The sequence below is a fragment of the Neltuma alba genome, unplaced genomic scaffold, assembly GCF_004799145.2.
Source record: "Neltuma alba isolate B1F8T4 unplaced genomic scaffold, ASM479914v2 tig00010862_pilon, whole genome shotgun sequence".
Lineage (NCBI taxonomy): Eukaryota > Viridiplantae > Streptophyta > Magnoliopsida > Fabales > Fabaceae > Neltuma > Neltuma alba.
Genome location: NW_021635655.1, coordinates 4,095 through 26,568, shown reverse-complemented (window position 1 = coordinate 26,568; position 22,474 = coordinate 4,095). Strand labels below are relative to the sequence as shown.

Here is a 22,474-nt window from a genome sequence, read left to right as displayed (position 1 = left end):
TTGCTGATTTCAGACTTTGGCCTGAAAAGTATTGGTAAGTTGGGAGATTATTGAAAGGAGTCTTGTTTAAATTGTTGAGGATAGTGAGGCTTGATTCTGCATCTAACCACTCAAAACGAAGCAAAGAATACTCAAGTCCAAAGCAAAATGACGTTGGCATGAAATTATGGAATTGGATGCTACACGCTCACTTCAAGTAACGCATAATTCACCAATTAGCATGTTGCATGCAGAATTAAAAGCACAGGAAACTTGCAATACAAGTTGTTTTTGCGGGTAGGATGTTAAATAACATGATACGATTAGCGTGGTATTTGCGGTTTGCACCAAATTTGAACAAATAAATTATAAGCAACACATTTTGTTGGCATTTTCCAATACTACTTCTAATCTTTAATATAAAAGTTAGTTATAGACTCAGTTGAGTCCTATATATAATATCTCAGTTTATTTTATTTTTAATATTTATTCATTTTGATCTCAAATAATTTATATAGTGATTGTATGTATTAAGGAGTTTTTATTAAAAAGTAATTTCAATACTCATAATTAATAAAAATTTATTAAAAAAGACGGTATCTATTTATTACAAATAATTAACTTAATTAATTTTTTTAATATTTACAGATCCAGCTCTCGTACAAGGTAATATTTATATAGATCAAGTGTTCCGCTGGAGCTTTGAAAGAAAGCTGGCGGACAAAAATGCCTTTGACTGATTGCAGCCAAAAGGAGAGACGTACAGCCATACAGGTGGTGGGGCCGCTATACCATACTTGAGAGAGAGAGAGATAATTCTCAAACAATCATCCATATAATTATTAAACAAGAGTATAGCTGAAAAAACAATGATTAGATGTTTGGTTTCTAAAATAACCAAAACGTTTGAATAAATAAAAAAGTCTGAAACAGCAAAATAGTTTCAATGGATGGAACATTCAGTAGCACAAGTTTTCTTAAATTAAGAACATGTAACTCATTTGTCATCATCTGTAAAAGATCGTATGAAACAGTCAAACAATTTCAAGATGTTCAGTTTTCAACTTTAAAGAATACAATGTTTATTACATATACACTACGTATGTCACAAAATTTAAACGAAGGGACACTAGTTTTCAACCCTTAATGCTAATCTTGAGTGCACAAACTGGCCCCAGTTTACTGGGCTCACGAGATATTGTTCCATAACTCCAATTATGTTCATGCCCTTCCAGTCTTCCTTCTTGTCTTCAAGTAATTTGGGACACACTCAGCCAAAAGAGATAATGAACAGCATAGCAACTTATGGTTTCCATGGCGCTGGAGGGGGTGGCGGTGTCGGGAACATTGGGGGAACAGCAGAGAAAAGGGTGTTTTTGTCAATCCCCGTGCTTTTGTCACCTGACAAGGCCACTAGTGCTGCTACTAATCCTGCATTTCCTGCAAGAGTTGGCTCTGTGTAGTTGTAATTAGTACGAACATCATGGAAACCGTCATGCCTGTCAGGACCAGCAACCATGGCTCCAACCAGGGTATTCGGGTTGGGTTTCTTTGAGTCTCTCCATTTCCATCCTCCTTTACAGTTATACTTAACCTTGTTCTTTGGAATAGATGCACCTCTATGGTGAACATGTTTCGGGTAATGTTTACCAAAACCTACAATATAGCTCATTTTTCGAGGGTTCTTCCCAAGGATGTACTTTATCTGCCCAAAAAAAAAAGCCAAACAGAAAGTCAGAGAAATTGAAATTTAGCAGACATTTCGCAGCGTTTTCAATTAACTGAGGAACAGCAAGAACCGATAGGCTTGTCAAGGGAGCATAATATTAAGCACCTGAGTCTGGGCAAATTCTCGAAGGACATCAGTAGAAAAGAAATTGGGTCCACAGTACCATCCTGGTGTATCAGCAGCGTCAAGATAATCACTATATAGGGTAGCCAAAAAGGCTGCATTGACGACATATTGGAGAGGCTGAGGTCTACCATGGTTCAACTGAATCAAGCCACCTGTGCAAAATATACCATTATTCACATTAGAATGCAAAGCAGCATTACCTCTAATGCCTAGTGAAATAATTTGAACAAGTAGGATCCTTACCTTTTGTTCTATTAAAGCTTGTGAAAACTGGCAGATAAGAGCACATAATTATGTTGGTCTGATTGTGAAAGGCACTTAGAATGTCTTCGTACGGGTAACCAGGACTTAAGAACAATCTTAAGCGACTCAGGAGAACCTAAGCACAAGATGTCAAAATTAAGTTACTAACTAAAGAAGGAATTGCAAGACCAAGAACATCTAACGGAAACAAAAACTGTTCTTAAGTTGCTGTCTATATTAGATAACTTCATATACTTGAGTCATTAACAATGGCACATAGTTCCTCATAGACTCACAAGAAAGTCAGCTAAATACAAACTGTCAATATGGCCATGCCCTACAACATAATGACATGACATAAAATCAGGGAAAGCAAAGGAGCGCTTCAAGAAGGGATAATAATGATCAAAGCAGTAGTAAACATGACAGACTAGATTTCAAAGCACTAGTAAAGAACTAACTTCATACCAAGAATGACTTACAAACAAACAGAGAATATGTGTGAATAAAAGCTTTAACAATCTAAAGATAGTACAAAAATATAGATCATGCTAAAAATCAAGATTCAAGAGTATTAAGCTGCATACAGCCGCTAGCCAGGTAACGTAGAACTCAACTATCAGTCAGAAACTCGAGATACAATATAATTAGAATAACCCAAGCTTCAAATACTTCAATTTCCAATTCCAACTACAGTCTGAGGACATGATCTCATTTGATCAAACAAATAAATAAGTTAACTTCAGAAAGCTCACGCAAAGAACCTCCATCAAATTACCTGAGCGCCAGCAAGCTTGTTATCCCAGCTCAAAACACCATAATCAGGGCCTCCCCAAAAGGCACCAGCATGCCTGGCAATGCCGCGAGTAGTAGCAAGCTTAAGGTAAGAAGAATTTCCAGTCGCAAAATACATCCAAGCCCCTCCCCACACAAATTCATCCCAGTAGCTGGTGGAATTGTAGAATAACGCAGCATCTGAACCACCAGCACTATATCTTCCTCTCTGGTCCCTTGAAAATTTAAACAACGTTGTGGCACCATGAACAAGTTTCTGTGAATAGGCTTTGTTATCTTTGAAAACAATGGATGCAGCAGCTAAAGCAGCAGCCATCTCTGCAGCAAGATCTGAGCAGCTATGACATTCATATACAGGTCTCTCGTAGTCAATGTCCTCTGGACGCATCCAGCAGTAATGGTCATTTGGAGTTGTACTTCCTCCGGAAGTATCCCCTGCCCCAACCTGTCAAAGAAGTCACAAAAACAACAATAAGATTAATTCCCCAACGATTTATAGTAAAATGACTGAGAACATTTTTCAAGCATGCATTATTACATGTCAATTTTTTTTTTTTAATATATTAGAAGTAACATCAAAATTGCAGAAGTTCAGACATAATGTAGAGATTAAATCCCTTGTTTGCCATTTTCCATGTGTTCTACACCCTGAATGGGGATCATAGAGGGTGTAGGTCTTCATGCCAAGTCCACGCCTAAACAAATGACCAAAACCAATGAAGACAAAGAGCCAAACTAACCCCCCCCCCCAAAAAAAAAAAAAAACACACACACACACACATCAACAGGAGGACAAAAGTTTTGGGGCACAGAAATCTCCGCATATGGAATAATAAGCAGAAAATCAACAATTCAAATATATCTTTTAAGCACAATGTTTACCTGGGCGGCGATTGTACTTATGGTATCAGCAGAATTATTGAAGGTCTTCAATAGGTAATCAGTCCCCCATTTAATTATATCCTTGATATGGTTGAGCTCCCCAGCAGCTTCGTATTTGGCACTATATTCTATTACACTCCAGCTCAACATGGTCATGGCAAACGATGAAGGGAAGTTGAACTTAATAGCATCTCCAGCATCATAATAGCCACCAACCAGATTCTTAATTGTACTTGATGTATCAGACTTGCCATCTTGCATACAGGAGTTACCTCTCCATGAAACATTGTTATGCTTAGGGAGTTTCCCAGCTGCATGCAGTGAACAATAAAAAAATTAATTTTTTTTAACCCAAATAATGTTCTGAAGCTAATCATCAAAGAGGGCTTCGTTTAGAACAAGTCACACATGATCATCTATGGGGATCGATGTGATTAGACATAGAATCAGCTCCAAAACTTGCTTACGAGGTGGATTATCCCAAATTCGTACCAGACTCTCGAATAAAGTGATCAAACAAGGAAAATAAAAATACAGCAACATGTAAAATCTCCAAATTTAATAATTAGAAGTTTTCCTAACAAAAGGTGGTCAGAACTGTACATAAAGACGTGCCGACTGAAGGAACCGACGATAAATAATCCATTACCTACATTTAACATCTTCAGATTTCATCAATAAAACGTATCTTGCAAAGAAACGGCTAAAAACATGAACAAAGGAGTAACCAGAGACTGCGGGATTCAATTGTAGATCATCAACAATCAGCATCAAAAATCTTCAATTCCCGTGACTAAAAACTATCTTAATAAGAAATTATCAGAAAGAGAGATGCATAGTCTACTGCAGGAATCAATCATAAATCGTCAAGAAGCAACATTTAAGATCTTCAATACCGTATTACAAGCACAAAAAAGAGAAAGACGGATAAGTAAATGAGTGTTTGATAGGTACGTGAGTGTTTGTGAGCGTGCACTTGGGTGAGCGACCGAGAGGGAGGGGTTAGAGAGAGAGGGGGGTCTCACAATCACAGGTACAAACAGGATGATTACCTCTAAGAGCAATTGAATGCTCAAGAGAATTATCAAAGAGAAAATGGTAGCAAAAAATTTATTTAAAAAAAAAAAAGGCTTACATCTTTGGGCGTTAAAGAACATAAGAGCCTTGTGAAGAGCTAAAGTGTAGTTATCAGGAGGGGGAGGCTTATGGTGGTGGCGAGGGACAACCTTGACGATGAGGGTGATGAAGCCAGCCAAGAAGGCAGAAACAAGGAGCGTCCCCACCGTCCAAACGAAGATCTTGCGGCTCACAATAATACAACCCAGATCCACATACTTCTTCTTCTTCTGCTCGCCAGGTCCAAGAAGCCAGCTTTGCTGGGTCTCGTCCAGTGGCCGAGACAGAGCAGCCCGATCGAAATCCTGCAGATTCCGGCTCCGGTCATCGTCGGTGGCGGAATCCGTGGCATTAATCTCCAGCGGGCCACCCCACGGATCCCTACCATACATACTCATTTTGGAAGCTGAATTTGGAGATCTTCAGTCTCCAGACACCCCCACCGACAGAAGAAACACAAGCAGATCTAAGAAAGGCGAAGAATGAAGAAGAATAAGACGACGATGATGTTGGAAGCAATGAGAGAGAGAAACACAGTTATATTAGCAAACTAGTAAAGTGATAGACCCGGCAACGCTAGCCAATACATATAAACAATTATGCCACCACCATATCTGACTCTCTCTCTCTCTCTCTCTCTCTCTCTCTCTATGGGGACTAAGAAAAAGGTGAAGACGATGGGGCTGTAGACTGTAGTGAGAAGGACTCAAGCTGGACTTGTGAAATTGTGACGTCTGGAGATTGAAATATTCTGTTCCAAACACGGTTGTTAGCTGTACTCCTTTTTTTAATGATTTCTTTTTATTTTTAGTTCTGAAATTAACTGTAAAAATTAGATAAGACTTTAAGGATTCACGCAACAATTTCTGCATCATACTAAATTGTTTTCATGGAAGAAATAGCTTGTTTTTCTCATATTTTGATTAATGTGCAAAACGAGGTGAATGAAATCTTTGAAAAACAAAAATAAATTAGACAAAGGCACAATTTTAATTCATAATATTTTATTTTGATTCCTTTAAATTTATAGTGTCTTTTAAGTTCTTTAATTTTAATATCCTCAACAAAAAAAATCCTGACATTTGATTTAAATTCTTATAAAACGTTATCAAAAAATTATATATTAAATTTGCTTTTTTAAAAGTAATTATGACCCGCATTAAAAAAAAATCAAAACTATTAGTGGACTAAAAATATAATTTACAAAATGAAACGATCAAACTGAAGCAGCATATGAAATTAGAGAACCAAGTATGTATTTTTACCATATAAAATTATAGCATTATATATAATTTTGAATAATATTGTGAGATAAAAAATACAATGATGGACTAAAAAATTAGAAATAAAATAACATATACTATAATATAAAATTTATAAAGAGTTGAATGATTCATTTTACCATGAATGGTGTAGCTTGGCTCATGGGCTATGCAAATCATATTTAATTTGGGAGATAATATTTAGATCCAAGTATGGTGGCATTTAGATTTACTTGTCCCAATTTTATATTTTTTAAACGTTATAAAAGGAAATTAAGTATAAAATAATAGATAATTCAGCTCCAAAAAAAAAAGATAGTTCAATTGTTGATTTTTCTTTCATTAGGTATAAAATTCCAAATATGGAAGAGTTATAAAGAATTTGGAAGAGCTTGAAATTATTCCTTCCCATATGACATATGGGAATTAAAAAATTAAAAAAAAATGGAGAAGGAAGACGGTGATGGCGAATAATTAATAATTATGATTGATTGGTGGGGCCATAATTAGTCAATAATGTCATGTGGGTTAAGAGATGGTTAGAAACTTTCCTTTCATAATTATTTTTTTCCTTTTTAATTTTTTTAAAAAATCGTTTATTTATTTAATTTGGACTTGTGCTGATTCTTCAAGTAAGAAAAATCCAACAAGGAACAAGGACAGCCTGTCGGCAACAGTAACCCCAGCGGTGTCCTTCAATTTTAAGGCTCTAAACAGCAAGGAACCTAACCCCCAATAAAAAAATTTAAAAAAAAAAAACTATATTCCTAGCTTTTTGTTCTTTTTCTCATGAAAGAATTTGTTCTGCTTATATGTTGTCTGAATTAATGGTGAAAAAATATATTTGGAGTTAAATTATTTATAACTATGATTTTTGGTTAAAAATTGATTTTGACATTTTAAGGGGCACTTGGATATTATTGGGAAAAAAATATTATTGTACCAGCAATAATTGATTTTGGATAAAATCCAAATAGTCGATTATTTGTTGTTTTAAGAATAATTATTTTTTTTCAAGATAATTTGAATTGTTCAAATCTGATTTTAAAATATAATTTTTATTTTCTATGTTGGTTGCTTTAATTTTAAAGTATATAAGCATTTGAAGGAAATTATTTTTTTTGTTTTTTACTACTATTAGATTAACAATCTTTAAAATACAAAAAAATAAAACTTCGTGAACACCAAAGTTTACGTCATTGAAATGCTGAAAATGGACTTTCTTACTTATATGACTTAATCAGTTATTAAAATTGCTCAAAGTTGAGTTTGAATGTAACATTTTAGGAGGGAAAAAAACACAAAGGGCTACCCATTTTTTGGTAAAATAATAGCTACACTATTTATTTCAGGTCATGCTTAAAATTGAAGCTAAATTAGTTCATATAACGCTATATTTGGATTACCTTAGTTGTATTAAATATAGCCTAAATTATATAAAACTCTCATCAACTTTATGATATAGGTAGATAACATTCCTAACCTTTTAAATTTTACAATAAATCTCCTTAAACTCTCATATTTATACATGTAATTAACTTTTATTTATTATTTATTCGCAATTGATTTGTATTTTAAGGAGTTTACCTCCATATCAGTCAGATGCTTGAGGAGTTATATGTATAAAAAATAAAATACTACCTCCGATCCTTAAAATAAGACATTGTTTGATTTTTATTTTGATCCTAAATATAAGACCCCAATCCACTTTGTCTCTTATATTTATGTATTTTTTTCAAAATAGTCCTTAAAATAATTGCACATATAAAATGTTTCATATAATGGTAACTCTAGTTGATATACATGATTAGCAAGGGTGTTTTAGTAAAGACAACACATATTTATAACAAGTAACTAATTTAACTAATTTTCTTAATCTTCTCAAATTAGTCAATTAGGTCTTATAATAAGGATCAGAAGTAGTATAAGAGAGTAGAAAATTAACAATTTAAGGTCATCCATATGAACTCGAAAGTACACGGGAGTTTATTATTAAGTTGTGAAGGTTAATTAAATTAGTTAAGTTTATCTACACATATTTTATATGCAATATAACTAAAAATAGTGTAACTTCTTCAAAGGTAATATCCTAAAAATTAGATGACGTGATTACATATTTTTTACGTTACTAGTGGCAGAAATTTTCCATGGACCATATATATAGGGGTTGGTTACTTAATACTCCTCCGGTCCTAATTATAAGACCCAATTGACTTATTTGAGGAGATTAAGGAAGTAAGTTAAGTTGGTTATTTATAATAAATAAGTGTTGTCATTCCTAAAATATCCTTGCTAATTAAGTATATTGGCTAAAACTATCATTATTAGAAGGATTATCTTGGAAAAAAATGCATAAATATAAGAGACAAAATGGATTGGGTCTTATAATTAGGACCAAATAAAAAGTCAAATTGGATCTTATAATAAGGATCGGAGGAGTACTTGGTTTCCTCCTTTTGGCATTTTTCTTTACAATTAGGAAGCCTCCAAAAACAAGTGGCGGGAAGCATCTAATCTAACTAACGGTTGTAATGGATAAATATTTAATTAAAAAAATTAATACCTAAAAAAGTTAGGAAAAATTGTAATAAAAAACCTTAGAATTGTAAAAACGCAAACAGGGACTATTGACAGCTTCACTTTGAGTTTTGACAATATCTGTGTTTTTATAATTTCAAGGTCTTTTTTTACCATTTTTCCAAAAAATTAGGTCATATTAAATTAAAATACTTTTTAATTTGTCATGAGCTAATAAGGACAAAGATTATTACCTTAAATTATAAGATGCGTTTCCTTAAAAAAATTATAACAAATTTCTTAATCCCAACGACCACATCACTTTCATTCACATATCACTCATTTGGTTACGAGTGTCGGCTGTCCTTGAGTGTCGGTGCTGACTTTAAATTTAATTTAAAAGAAATAAAATTATAAATATGATGAAAATATTATTTTTTATAGAAATTATTTTATGTTCGCTGATAAATTGTTCACACTGTTGATAAAAAGTTAATAATTAAATGAATGACGTGTTTAATAAGTCCACATGTCAAATTTGTCCTCTTGTTTTTTTTGTTCTTCATATGGTGAAATTATTTTCTTATAAAAGTTATGTACTCTAATTTTAGAATACGGTTGCCTATTAAAAAAAGACAGAATACGGTTGCATTAGACCTTGATTTTAAATCCACGCCAAAAAAATTTCAATTTAAAAAAATAATTTTTAAGATATGAATGGCATAAAAAAAAAGTCGTCCAATTCGTTAGAGTTAGTTCCATAAAAAAAATTTCAATGATTTAAAAACTTTATTAGTAGATAATTTGTAAATACATGTATGTTAACTAATACAAATACATTAATAAAATGGTATTCTTTAAAAAGTAGGGAAAATTCCAGAAAAGGTCCTTCGAATATAGGAAATTCCAAATTGAGTTATGGAATTTCAAAAATGACAGAAAGGGTCAGTGACCCAATGTGTCATTTGGTAAATCAAGAGGAATTGACAACTTTGCCCTTATTTGTATTTATTCACTACAATGATTTAAGTAATCACTATAAGGGTTTAGGCATTACCTAGATTCATGCAACGAATAACTACTCACTTTTTCATATTCAGATGTCTTGTTATTAACTACAACTAATTTTGTAATCACTAGAACAGTGTAAGCATTAACTAGATTTGTGTAGAGAATAACTACTCACTTTTTCATAGTCAGGTACCTTATTATTAACTACAACTAATCTTGTAATCACTAGAACAGTGTAAGCATTAACTAGATTTGTGTAGAGAATAACTACTCACTTTTTCATAGTCAGGTACCTTATTATTAACTACAACTAATCTTGTAATCACTAGAACAGTGTAAGTGTTAACTAGATTTGTGTAGAGAATAACTACTCACTTTTACTTAGTCAGGGGCAAAATTGTCAATTTGTTTTAATTTCACAAATGACAGATTGGGTCACTGACCCTTTCTGTCATTTTCGAAATTCTAGGACCCAATCTGGGATTTCATATATTCTAAGGACCTTTTTTGGAATTTTCCCTAAAAAGTAATTGATGATTCTCAACCCAAAAAATAAACAAACAGTGTTGAAAGAATATCGAAATCTGTATAAATAATTTTTTTAAAAAAAACATTGTCTTAAAAATCACAGTGGAATTAAATAGTTGGGCCCATTGTACAGACCCCATAAAATTCAGTGGGCCATACTGGATAAAATACAGTGTTAAATAAGCTATGATTTTAATAATGAGAAATCAGTCCCTTCCTTATACGCATTTGAGTATTTTCTAATTCTGTAAAAAAAAAATTTTGTCCATATGTATACATCTTTATAAAAATAAAGAGGAAGGTCAAATAAAGTCATTTCATAATTTATTTACTAAAAAAAGTAATATCTTAATTATTAAATTCCCCACGAAAGGCCATTTCTTAATCGTTAATGCAAGAAAGAATAATGAGCCCAAGATGCTTCAAAGAAACTTCTCTTCTCAGTTCTCACTGCTCTTGAGGAACAAAACACTTTAATAAACTAACCCGATATGTATTAGACCTTATGGTCAATACACTTTTAATATTCTGTCACACATGATTATTAATCGGAAAAATCCCATTAAAGTCTCACAATAATGATTGAATCCCAAAGGAGTCCTAATGAAATTTGAGAGCACTCTCTACGCCATCAAGGTTGGTCTTTGTATAAAAACTAATTATGTTAACAAAATAAAATTAAAAAATTTCATTATGAGAAAAAAGTGCATAGGTATCAATTGAAAAAAAAAAAAACTATAAGTACCCCAAGAGTGATTTTTCTTATTGTATTTTCCCGACTCTTATTCTCTGTTGTGATGCTGTTGAAACAGCAACACTTGGACTATCCTGTTGTTTCTTTTTAATTTTTAATAGCTAATTACTCTTGAAAAAGACTCACTAAGAAAATTATTCATTTCGTAGTATAATGCATCTTGTAAAATAGGGGAAAAAGTCAAAATTAAATAAAAACTTTCTGAAAAATGATACTACCTCCAATCCTAATTATAAGACCTCGTTTACCGTCTGTAAGTAAGGTCTTATAATTAGGATTGAAAATAGTGTATAAAAGTACTGATGGTCCAGATTTGCTGCTTTTAGAGCACAGAGGATCCACATCCAATTTTTTTTCCCTCATAAACCACTTTTTTTTTATCGTTTTTATTGTATAAGAATTTTGAAAATGAAAACAAATGAGCATATGTCCAAAAAGATCAGCAGCTTATGAAAAAAATAATGAGACGTTACTAAGAATCCACCAAATGCTTCAAAGGGAGGAAAAGCTTAGCCAGCCCCTACATAAACAAACCAAGACCAATTTCGTCATAACAATGGCTAATTACTTTATGCTTTTAATAAATTGGGATTTTAAAGTAAGACGTTTGGTTACTTTTACACCATTTTAACCATCTACCTGATTTCCACTCCTCTAATTCACATAAGTAATTTTTTTTCAATGTTATTTAGTTCTAAAATAAATCCTATTTGATAATATTTAGAGTATTGAATATTCTGTCCGTGTTTTGTCCTTTTCTGCATCTAAAATTTTAAGTAATTGATTAATTATGATTCACGTATTTTAAATTTTTGGATAAGGGTATATTTAAAAAGTATTACAAATTTTTATAAATTTAATAATGTTAATTCAATTTATGCGCGGTTTTTAAGGAGCAAGAGAAAGAGATCTCAGAGTGAAAAGAATCAAATGGGAAAAAAAAAAATCAAAACGTTATTTCACTGAATTTGAAAAATCCTAATTAAAAAAGGACGTGACAAAGAGAGAGAGGGGGGGAAAAGCAAAATTAGAAGGTAAGATCCGTGAGGAGCGAGGAAAAGTACCGTTAGTGTCGGCCATAGAGAGGAGCCATTACAGGAAATAAAGGCCTTTGCTTTTGTGCTGTGACTCACACGCCATTCATTAACCCATGCACCAATGCCTCTTGTGAACCCAACTCCCATTCCCAAAAGGCCAAATTCACAATCACACCTTCCTATGTTTTGTGTGGCCCCACATAATTATAGGCACTGGTTTAGGTACCCCATCTACCATTGTTGTCATTAACATCACCAGCATTTTTCACCCTGCAAATGTTCTTGTGGCCTGCTAAGTGCTAACCTAAAAGCTCCCAGTAAACTAAGTAAAGCGGGAGGGGGGGAAAAACAATTTTCTTAGCTCTTGTCCCAAACTCCACCATCTCTCCCCTTGGAGTCCTCACATGGAAATGTTTCATTACCTGAAACCCATGAAAATTTCAACAAGAACAAAAGTCCTTTTTTTTTTTTTTCCCTGTTTTGGTTTTTCGGAGCATTACAGTGAATGACAAAGGGACAATGGGATCCACCACGTGACCACAGGAGCCTACCTGTGGCTGTGCTGGATTTATATTATTAATTTCCATCATATAAATATATAGTGTATATATATTCATGCAAGTGCTTGCAGGCAAAGTAGCTGTCCCTGGGACCCACCTCCAGCAGCATATTATTATGCAGTATGATGCATCCTCCAACTTTACTCCTACCATAATCAATCCACAACTCACTCGCATGCCTTTCTTTTTCCCCTTTTTTCCTTTCCTTTCCCACCTTCCACTATATCCAGCCTTGTTTTCTTATCCTTCCTTCAAAAAATTCAACTTCCCATACTTCACCCAACAACCGATGACTTGAGTGGTAAAGGGTTATAGTTCGTACCCCACAAGGCACAAGTGCGCAAGTTCAAATCTTGCAGCAATTAAAAAAAATAAAATAAAAAAACTCCCATACTCCTTTCACAAAAAACCCGAAGTCCAGAACCACCTGATGCTGATAAAGTTAAGAGGGGGGACCCATTGTCTGTGGGTTATAAACTTGTCGGTACACCTAGCTACATTGGCTATATTGTCCAACCAAATTACATTTTCTATATTAATACATTCAAAAATAATGACAAAAAAGTCATGTAAGATCAAAGGCCTCTCTGATAAGAAAAGCAGGGTAGTCAGTAATAGAATACAAAGCTCTCATATTTGTGTGACTAAATTGAAAAAAAAAAAGAACTTGAATGAGTGAAATTGAAATGAAATCATTCTTTACAATACTGAAGAGATACAAAAGGACTTGCTAGTGTCCAAGTGGTAATCACGCCATTTTTGGAGGATCAATATCTAGTTTTTGTCCAGCCAAAAACGGGTAAACAAGTGGAGAGCAAGATGAGAATATGAAGTAAAGTAGGAAACCACGGGGAAAAAAAAAAAAATCTAGCCTCTTCATTTCATTTACAAATACAGTTTGGTGTCTCTGCAGGCATGGGATCAAGAACTGCAAATTGACTATCTAATTTGGAACTGATTCTTCTCTGCCCAAATCAACCAAAAATACAGGAGTGTGTACAAAAGAATTTCAAACATTCAAAAAGAAAAATAGCATCCCTGTGGAGATGGACTTGCATCATCAACGCTAATGCTAAGAAAACTTAAACATACCACGAGACTCGTCTATGGATTGATGTTGCACTCTCTCAAGTACAAGTGATCGTAGTTAACATACTTCGACCAGTAACTTCTGTACTTAGGAATGCTTATCTCCAGCCATGGTTTCATGTTCCCGTTGTAGTGTATAACAGCCGCCCTCTCAATCTCTCGTTGGTTGACACTGGGGTTGTAGCCAAGACCCAACACATGCCAGCCTCTGTTCAGTGGAAAAGTGCGCTTCCAGAATGTTATGAGACCAGGTGGAAGTGTTCCTAACTTCCACAGTTGTCTGCCATGATTCTGAATGACAGTTAAATTTGACAGGAAAAATCAGTAGATATTCGACTTTAAAAATTAACAAGACAACAAGTCAGGAACATTCTCATGGTGCAATATTGGATGGACACATATTAGAGTTCATCCTTATAATAAGCACTATAAAGGGCATACAATTGTACTTCACAGATTAGGCTCACCCCCTGTAACATGACATTAAATTGAAGAGATAAAACACAATAATCCACTACGTACAAAAAAGACTTGTTATTACTCTTATTATATGACTGGCATGTCGCCTGAGAAGATTCAAATTCATACTTTTAAACCAACCCTCGGGGAGTGGAGAACATTAATGCGTCCATGAGCGTAAAGCTGGCCTCAATCTTAAAAGCTAAGGGTAATGCATGTGCTGTGAGCTCATTCACATTAAAAGGGTGTATTACTACCATGACGATATTTACAGAATTACAGTTAGAATTGTTTTTTTTTCCCCCAATAACAATATGAGACATTAGATTTACGTCACTGTTGTAAAGGTTTTGAGGTGCCAATTTTCGTGTGACTATCAGTCATACCAGGAATACTTTCAGACAAGTAAAATACTGCACGTACCAGCTTCTGCCAGTTGTGGTACACCTCTGTGATGTTTTGTCTCTTCCATTCAGCTAAATCAAAAACGTTCATACCATATGCCCATCCACAAGCACGCGGATCAAAATTCTTTGCAATAAGAGGATTAGAGAAATTGAGGTAACGATCAAAGCGATGGAAACTTTCTCCACAGGTTTCTACAGCACCATTTACATTGCCCTTCAAATCAATTGACCAAAGACCACTTAGATCCTTCTGCACAACTATATCATCATCCAAGAACAAAACTTTGTTGAGCTTTGGAAAGATCTCAGGCAGGTAGAACCGGAGGTGGTTCAAGATAGATAAATACTTAGGGTTTCGAAACTTGAGGTTTGAATCAGAAGTGTCCCGATGAGCCCTAAAGTAATAATCTATCATAGATCGAGATCCCAGCTGCCTAAGAACAGGACTGTAACTTGCATTCAACCATGTAAATTCTTCAATGTTTTGAACTTGAATAGTTGCCCTGCCTGGTGGATTTGCCAAAAACCACATCCTCATTGCCGCATAATTGAGCCTATCAGTGACAATGTGGATGACATGCTTTGATGGGTGCTGCAAAAACAATTCAATAAAAATTATTACAATCCGATCAGAAATAGGGGTGGCAATATTTGAACTTCTTTCATTTCTCTGCAAAATTGAGCCACATTGAAAAAGGAGACAGCTGTCTAAATACATTTACATCCTTGTGCAGAAATAACACGTTTTCTTTTGATTTTCACAATTGCTTGGCGACCAAGACGACATAAAGGAACTTCTTTATAGCAGAAATGAATACCTTAGCATTGGAAACAGTTGAATTCACAACAACAGCTGTTGCCAAAATATTATCAGAGAATATTGCGTAGTGGAATAGTTCAGGGTCTTCTAACTTCTCTTGATTTGGAAACTCTTGCTCAGAAGAATTCAATGAATAATACTCAGTTGTAAGGCGCAGTGGAAGACAATGAAGACCTTTAGGCAGTGTTTTTGCTGTCAATTGTGTTAAGAACAACGTCTGTTTCTTGTGCGCACGAAGCTGCTCCTCTGTTGAATGAATCATAGCACGAAGTTTCTTCACAACAGCAGCACAATCATCTTGAATTTGGCTTCCTTTCATCAAGGACTGCTCCATTGCCTTCATTCTCTCATTTGCACTACATTAATATAACAAATACAAATTAACAACTAATGAAATGTAGCTCAATGAAAACTGAGCTATTTATGATGTATGTATCACGGAGCTGCAGAAAAGCCTTGAAAGATGAAACCACAAGCTGAAAAATTTATAAAACAGGGCATCATATTGAGAGGCATAGCAGCATTCATAATGGATTGCTTACTTCTTGGGCAAGTCAGAATCTTTGCTTGCATCCCCTAGTGTTCGTGAGACTTCCTTAACCCGCAAACGAAGCTCCCGAGTAAGGTGGGGATTGTTTTTTACTGCAGGAAGGGAAAGATAAACCTTTGCCCTCACAAGCTGGTCTTTTAGTTGCCGTACCCGGGCATCTGATGGTATTTTGTCATTTGGCTTATTGGTTTCAGATGATCTATGCATTCTATTGGTTACTTCGCCAGAAGTTCCAGCTGTTTGTTCCTCTTGGCTGGTAACCTGAAGGAAGATGCACCAAATGAAGTAAGAAAATCTCGTTCCGCATTGAAGTTAATTTTCCTTCACTTAATTAAAGTAATTTCTCAGAAAGGCTGCATAATGAAGTCCTGAGTGTAGATAAGCAACACATCAACAATATATATTAGCAAGTTATTTTGTTGTTTCCTGGCTATACCGGTAGGGGAGCAGGCAAGAAGATGAGTGATGTTATTTCTTACGATAATGGGCACGTGATGCAGGAGAAACCAAATAACATGCTCAACAACAAAACTTGGCCAAAAGATCATCAACTTTAATACAATGAACCAAATTTCCAATTGCCAACTAAAAACGAGTTATACCAGAGCTTCCAATGCAGCAGGTCAGACCTTATGATCCTAACGTGACTAATTCAAGATGCAGAACTAACAAAGTAAACTAGACATTGAATATTATATATGAAAGATGATAGATATTACACCCGTAAAAATAAATTTTATTAATGTTTAAACATGACCAGAAGCCTTGAAAATGTGTCTTGTCGAGAAGATACAGATTAATATTCCGTAAACATATGGCCGCAGCGTATGATAAAAACCAAACAAAATACTGAAAAAACAAAAAGAAAATATAGGATCACTTGCTATGTTTTGAGATGCATTGATGTCATCGCCCTCTAATGCAGCTTCGCCATTTACCTTTTCACCATTTGCATCAGCTTTAGTTTCTTGAGTGATTCCATCTGTCACCTTTCTTATGAGGTTCTCCGTTTTACCTTGCTCATCCTCATTTGTAGTTGACAATACCCTGGCAGATACATGTTCTCTTGATTCAGCCAATTGCAAATCTAGGTCAAAGAGACAGTTGGATCAGAATACAAATAAATATATAAAAACTAGAAATAGAAATAAACAAGAAACGAAAAATAATCTTCATGAGCAAAAGAGAAATCCCAAACAAAATACCTTGAGGTGTCTTGGTGTCGGTTGAACGTTCAGTATACACAACCCCAATCGGTTCTTTAAGAACCGTTGAAGTTTCCTGTTTGCGAAATGAGAAATGTCAGCAAAAATTTCAGCAACTCCAAGGGGAAAAATTCTTTCAATGGAAAAAATTGAATCTTCACCTGGGGTAGCAGATTCAAATGGCCAGAGTCTCCAGCACTGTGAGCCTGGCAAAAAAATAAATAAATAAATTTCAGAAATTCAAACATCTCTTCACTGAAACACAGTTGAATTCTCTCAAAGATATCACTTACAAAAGCAGCAACTTCATCAATAAACTCTTGCTTGGCTGCGCATAGCATTAAAAAGAAACACAGAAACCAAGAATCAGCGAAATGCAAGGGTCTAGGAAGTTCAGGATGGGCAGTGAAACACAAGAGATCTAAGATAAACTCACCAGAAGGTGACTTGAAGTTACCAAGACGATCAGTGTAGAGAACAAGCGGAGCAACAACAGTTATACAAAGCAGCACCAGCACAACGTTTCTCACAGCCACCATTTCTACTCAAACCCCAAAATCACAACCTTCAAACACCCACAAAATTGTTGTCGGCAAGAAGGCAAAGCTAGAAACACAGAAAGAGCAGAGATGCCTCCGCTGCTATCGCTTTCTCGACAAAAAGCAACGCGTCCCTTTAGCGCCCGCACAGATTCTGTCTTGAGAGGCCACTGATGCCAACAAAAATCCAACCCAAGAAACAAAAAACCTTTCAGGATGAGAAAAGAAACCCACTTTTATATATGCAAATGATAGAAATCTCAGGGGGCAGGGGAAGAATTCGAAGCAGGAAATTCAACAAAAAGCAACGAATCTATGGCGCATACACTGATTCGTGAGAATGGAAAGAAAAACGCATTTCCCCCCCGATCTGAAACAGAGAAGGATGCGTTATGTCTGATAAATGTGCTCTGTAACCCCAAAACACAGGACCCGTTTCTTTATGGATTGTATCGTACCCTTTTCTGTAAAATGCACGACCAGAAAAAGAAGAGAAGAAGAATGGCTTTGCGGGTAAAAGAAGAAAACGAAGAATAAACCAAAAAGAAGAAGGGTTTGTGGCGTGTATAGAGAGAGAGAGGGCCTGGAAGGAAGATAGAAGCCAGGAGAGGAGAGATGCCAAAATGCCAAACAGCGAAAAGGAGATATGAGCCCAGACGAGACGGGATGATACTAATTTTTGTTGGGGTCTGTGTCAGTATATCAAGATCATTTAACGAAAGGGAAAGAGAGAAGAATTAAGAGAAAAGAGAAGAACAAATTAAAAAAACCAGAGAAAATCATAAAACGGAAAGTTTACAATGAAAACATGCTGTTTAAGAATTAATTAAATTGCAGAACAACCCAGAAAAGAAAGAGGAAAAAAGAATGTGATCAAATTAAATAGCTGAAATTAGGCGCACGCGGCTGAAGAAACGCGTGCAGGCCACGTGAGAGACGTTAAAGTTTTACAGTTGGCTTGGCTGGCTATTCAGTGTACAGAGGGACCTGCCAGTTAAAGTCAATAACTAAAACACGCATGATTCGCGGCTTTGGTTAATAAAGCCCTTTTTGTTGTTGTTAATTATAGTTTTAAGGGATCAGATTTGGATTTTTTCCCCCTTGGCCAGGATTTGGATGAATCTCTTTATAATTAGCCCAAAAAATTTCAGTTTTTATTTATGATTTTTTCTTATGGGGTAAAAAAATTCTACTAAAATTGAAAAATTAAAATAATATATATCTCCTTTATATTAGAATTATTTAAATTTGAATTTCCATTTACACCTCACAGACAACCTTTATTGTCTAAACAAGGCAAGGCTTAGGTGGTCAAAATTATGATTATGATTTTTTCATAATACCTAGTTGGTATAAATGTAGCCTTGTGTTAGTTGTGCCAAATAAATTTAAATTATATTTTTATCATTATATTAAAAAAACATATTGATATAATTAGACGGATAGCTGTATTGAGGTTGAAGTTAAGAAACCCCAACATTTTTAATGCCACGACAACTAACACCATGGCTTTATTTATAGTTCTTAATTATTACCCCTCCGTTTCTTATTATAAGAGACAAATAACCGAATTACATTGATTAAAAAAGCAGTTAAAATTAGTTAAGAACAATCAATGTGTAAAAAATATAATTTTTTTTCCAAAAATGCCCTCATTGATAAGGAGAGAGGGCATGAGAGAGAACAATTAAATTATTAATAGAAAGAGAAGTAGGAGGGAGAGAGAGTGTGAATTGGAGACAATAAATATGGGTAAAATAGAAAATCAACACAAAAAAGTAGAGACAACTTTTAAGTGTCTTTTATATATAGAAACATGCCATAAGCATCAAATGTCTCTTATAATAAGGAACGGAGGGAGTAGTATTATTATTATTTAAAAAATTCAGTTACACTCACACCATCCATATTAAATGAAAACGAGTCAACCCAATTCATCTTTCAATAACTATTGATTTTATTAATTAATAATTATAAATAGATCAATTAAATTTCTGGGGTTAGAAAGAGGGGGGTGCCGTGATGAGGGTAGTTCATTAATCAATCATTTTTTTTTAAAAACGAAGGAATAATTTGATTGAAAATGAAGAATTAATAACTGGGGTTCAAGTAAAAAAATAAAATAAAATAAAAGCCATGCAAAGCGGAGAGGATTAAAGAAAGAAAGAAAATTTAAAAAAAAAAAGAGTAAATGATGGAATGGCTTTGGTGGTACATTGATTGATATGAATGTGAGGAAGTGCTTGGAAGGCCACAAATAATAATAACATCGCAATTTGCTGTGCATATCCACATTTGATAACTGTCGGCGCTATCAACGCGGCAACTACGCGCCACTGCTTCCTCAGCCATTTGTTCCCCTTTAATATTATATATGAAAATTTTGAAGAAAAATCTTGGAAAAATTTCAAGAAAATAATTATTAAATTTTAAAATTCAAAATCAGTAATTATTACAAAAATATATTGTCATTTACTTTTCAAGTGTACTTATTTTCTTTACTAATATTGTAATCAATACTGATTTAAAATTTTAAAATTTCTTATAAATTATTCTTTACGGGGTATGCTGGAGTAAGATTCCCTCTTAAAAGTTCAAAAATTCAATAAAAACTCAACTCTGACATGTTCGTAAGAATTTCTTAAATTTATAAACCACAGTTACAAGACTCCGCATTGTGGGACAAACTATTAAATATCTCTACTGGACCTATATTTCTTTTAGTATGTGAATATTGTGGTATGCTCAAAATTTGTTTTTAACAAGTTCAAAAATTTTCTCATTCACCTAAAAGGTTTCTTTTTAATGAGATTAAAATTATATATATTTGTAAAATTGGAAAAATCAGTTTTATTTTTGCAAAAAAATTATTGATAAACACAAGTATCTTCTTATTGAAAATAGAAACAATTCTATTTGAAGCACTGTCAGGTACTAAATATAGACACTTTTTTCAGTAAGAATTCAAATATTAATTTATCATATTATAGGAGATTAGCTCTTTCCGTTAGATAAAAAAACAAATTGCGAAAGTAAGAGAATCTTGTTAGAAGATCTTTTTTATAGCCTTTTTGGTATAAAGAATATAATGGGTATTTGGAAAACCTTGGAAACACTTTTTTAAAATATTTTTTTGTAAATCAAAACAAATTCCTCCATATATTTATTTCATATATCGTAAAAATATTTTTAAAATTATAATTTTGTTTTTATCCAAACACTCCCATAATGTACTGGGCTAATTGTTTTGTGAATATAGTTGTCATTTCTAAAAAGAGGGAAAAAAAAAAAAAACACGCCCACATGTGCAGTGTCGTGCTCCAAACGGGTCATATTGTATTTTCAGTTAAGCTTGGTGCTTTGTCTAATTTAGAATCAGATCAATTTTTTTACTTTAAGCTCAATGCCCAATTTGATAAATATCCTCGGATCAAGACAAATCTTGCTAATTTAATTATGATGGTTAATTCTCCCGTAAAAGCGTGTTTAATTGTTTTTATTCATCGAATATGGAAAAGATGGACTATTAATACTTGTCTCTTAAGCAAATCAATGAATATACTCCAGCTCTTCTTCCTTTGTTTATTGATCAAACAAATAAATATTCACCTCACATTTAATAATTTCTATCTCTATAATTATAGCTTAATCATTATTATTAAAATCGTTCATTTGACAAAGAGAAAATCATGCATTCACCTTTTATTAATAAACAAATGCACATAATAAAAACACTTTTATTTTCGCCCAAAAAATGGGACATTTTCATTGGATGATGAAAAGGAATGGATATAATTAATTGAAAAGCAACCATTCAAAAATTCTTGTAAATAATTTAAGTGGCAAATGTGAATTGGGAACACAGGATTAAAAATCAATCTTCTTAATTAATGTAGTAATAATAATAATAATAATAAAGTTTGGTATTTTGTCACTTTAGTCTTAATTTGGAAATGAACGGAGCTTTGTTGTATATTCCTAACCATCTTTAACAAAATGGGTTTGGTGACTGAGTTCTAAGTCCTCTCAGTGGAATCGGTTCAGAAAACAATCTTCTTATAAATTAATTTACTGTTCTAAACTTTAAAAGAGACAAAGGATTAGAAGAAAAGGGGTAAAGACGTAATTTTATTTTTGATCTTATTTCTTATATATTTTCTGGGTCCAATTTTACTCTTGAACTTATAAGATAATTGCACTAAAAAAGATCATGAATAAAATTCATCATTACGCTTCAAAGTAAGACAAACATCTCAAACACTCTTATTTTCGTTTTTTAGAGACTACAAGTCAATAAGTCAATGTATTTTAGGCTTGATTTTTATATAAATTATATCAATTAATTTTGTCTAAATCAATTTATATGAATAATGAAAACCAAATACATAACTCCACTGATAAGTGATCAGAGGTTGTATTAAGTTAATCAATACCGTGTTTAGAACTACATAAAAAATAAAACCAAAAAAAAACTCGTTGAAAAAATTCTGCCGCTGTTATAGGTCAACCTGATTTGACTCAGATTAATCAAATAGCAATGTGTCTTCTAAATAGAGGTAATTTAATATAAAATTTAAACAATTTCAGACATCAACTTAAAAATAACGATACTTTTTCATGAAGATAGATAAAAAAAAAAATTATAACGTAAATTATCAAAACCAAATTTAAATAGTTGAGAAAAGAGGAAGTAATCATGATACTACTTGCTTTTATCATGAGCATATTATTTATACTATTTCCGATTCTAATTATAAGATTTTATTTTAATTTATAAATAAGGTCTTATAATTAGGATAAGAGTTGGCATAATATTTACGTCTAAGAAATGAATTACTAATTGGTGATTTAAATTTTATATCTTAT

General features: G+C 33.5%; 2 protein-coding genes across 2 annotated transcripts; both read right to left on the bottom strand.

The window, feature by feature from the left end:
* Positions 1-942: 942 nt before the first annotated feature.
* On the bottom strand, positions 943-5,525 carry LOC114759548 (endoglucanase 25). Its single transcript, XM_028948747.1, has 6 exons — positions 4,890-5,525; positions 3,755-4,065; positions 2,856-3,317; positions 2,078-2,213; positions 1,814-1,986; positions 943-1,684 (listed from the first exon to the last, which is right to left on the bottom strand). Exons 1-6 carry the CDS (start codon positions 5,266-5,268, stop codon positions 1,283-1,285), a joined length of 1,863 nt encoding a protein of 620 aa, XP_028804580.1. The 5' UTR covers positions 5,269-5,525; the 3' UTR covers positions 943-1,282.
* A 7,695-nt stretch (positions 5,526-13,220) lies between these two features.
* Positions 13,221-18,294, bottom strand: LOC114759549 (probable galacturonosyltransferase 4). Its single transcript, XM_028948748.1, has 10 exons — positions 17,935-18,294; positions 17,506-17,778; positions 17,363-17,397; positions 17,231-17,275; positions 17,070-17,145; positions 16,803-16,951; positions 15,857-16,125; positions 15,313-15,670; positions 14,511-15,086; positions 13,221-13,919 (listed from the first exon to the last, which is right to left on the bottom strand). The coding sequence occupies exons 2-10, from the start codon at positions 17,606-17,608 to the stop codon at positions 13,644-13,646; spliced, it is 1,887 nt and encodes a 628-aa protein (XP_028804581.1). The 5' UTR covers positions 17,609-17,778; positions 17,935-18,294; the 3' UTR covers positions 13,221-13,643.
* Between the last annotated feature and the right edge of the window lie 4,180 nt (positions 18,295-22,474).

What these genes read in the sequence shown, in the direction of transcription:
- LOC114759548 (XM_028948747.1), bottom strand. Translation starts at nt 5,268, where the DNA reads ATGAGTATGTATGGTAGGGATCCGTGGGGTGGCCCGCTGGAGATTAAT. An exon ending in ACAAGCTTGCTGGCGCTCAG is followed by an intron (nt 2,214 to 2,855) that starts GTAATTTGATGG and finishes TCTTGTGCTTAG; the next exon opens with GTTCTCCTGAGTCGCTTAAG. An exon ending in AAGCTTTAATAGAACAAAAG is followed by an intron (nt 1,987 to 2,077) that starts GTAAGGATCCTA and finishes TATTTTGCACAG; the next exon opens with GTGGCTTGATTCAGTTGAAC.
- LOC114759549 (XM_028948748.1), bottom strand. Translation starts at nt 17,608, where the DNA reads ATGGTGGCTGTGAGAAACGTTGTGCTGGTGCTGCTTTGTATAACTGTT. An exon ending in TAACTTCAAGTCACCTTCTG is followed by an intron (nt 17,398 to 17,505) that starts GTGAGTTTATCT and finishes TGCTATGCGCAG; the next exon opens with CCAAGCAAGAGTTTATTGAT. An exon ending in TTGATGAAGTTGCTGCTTTT is followed by an intron (nt 17,276 to 17,362) that starts GTAAGTGATATC and finishes TTTTTTTGCCAG; the next exon opens with GCTCACAGTGCTGGAGACTC.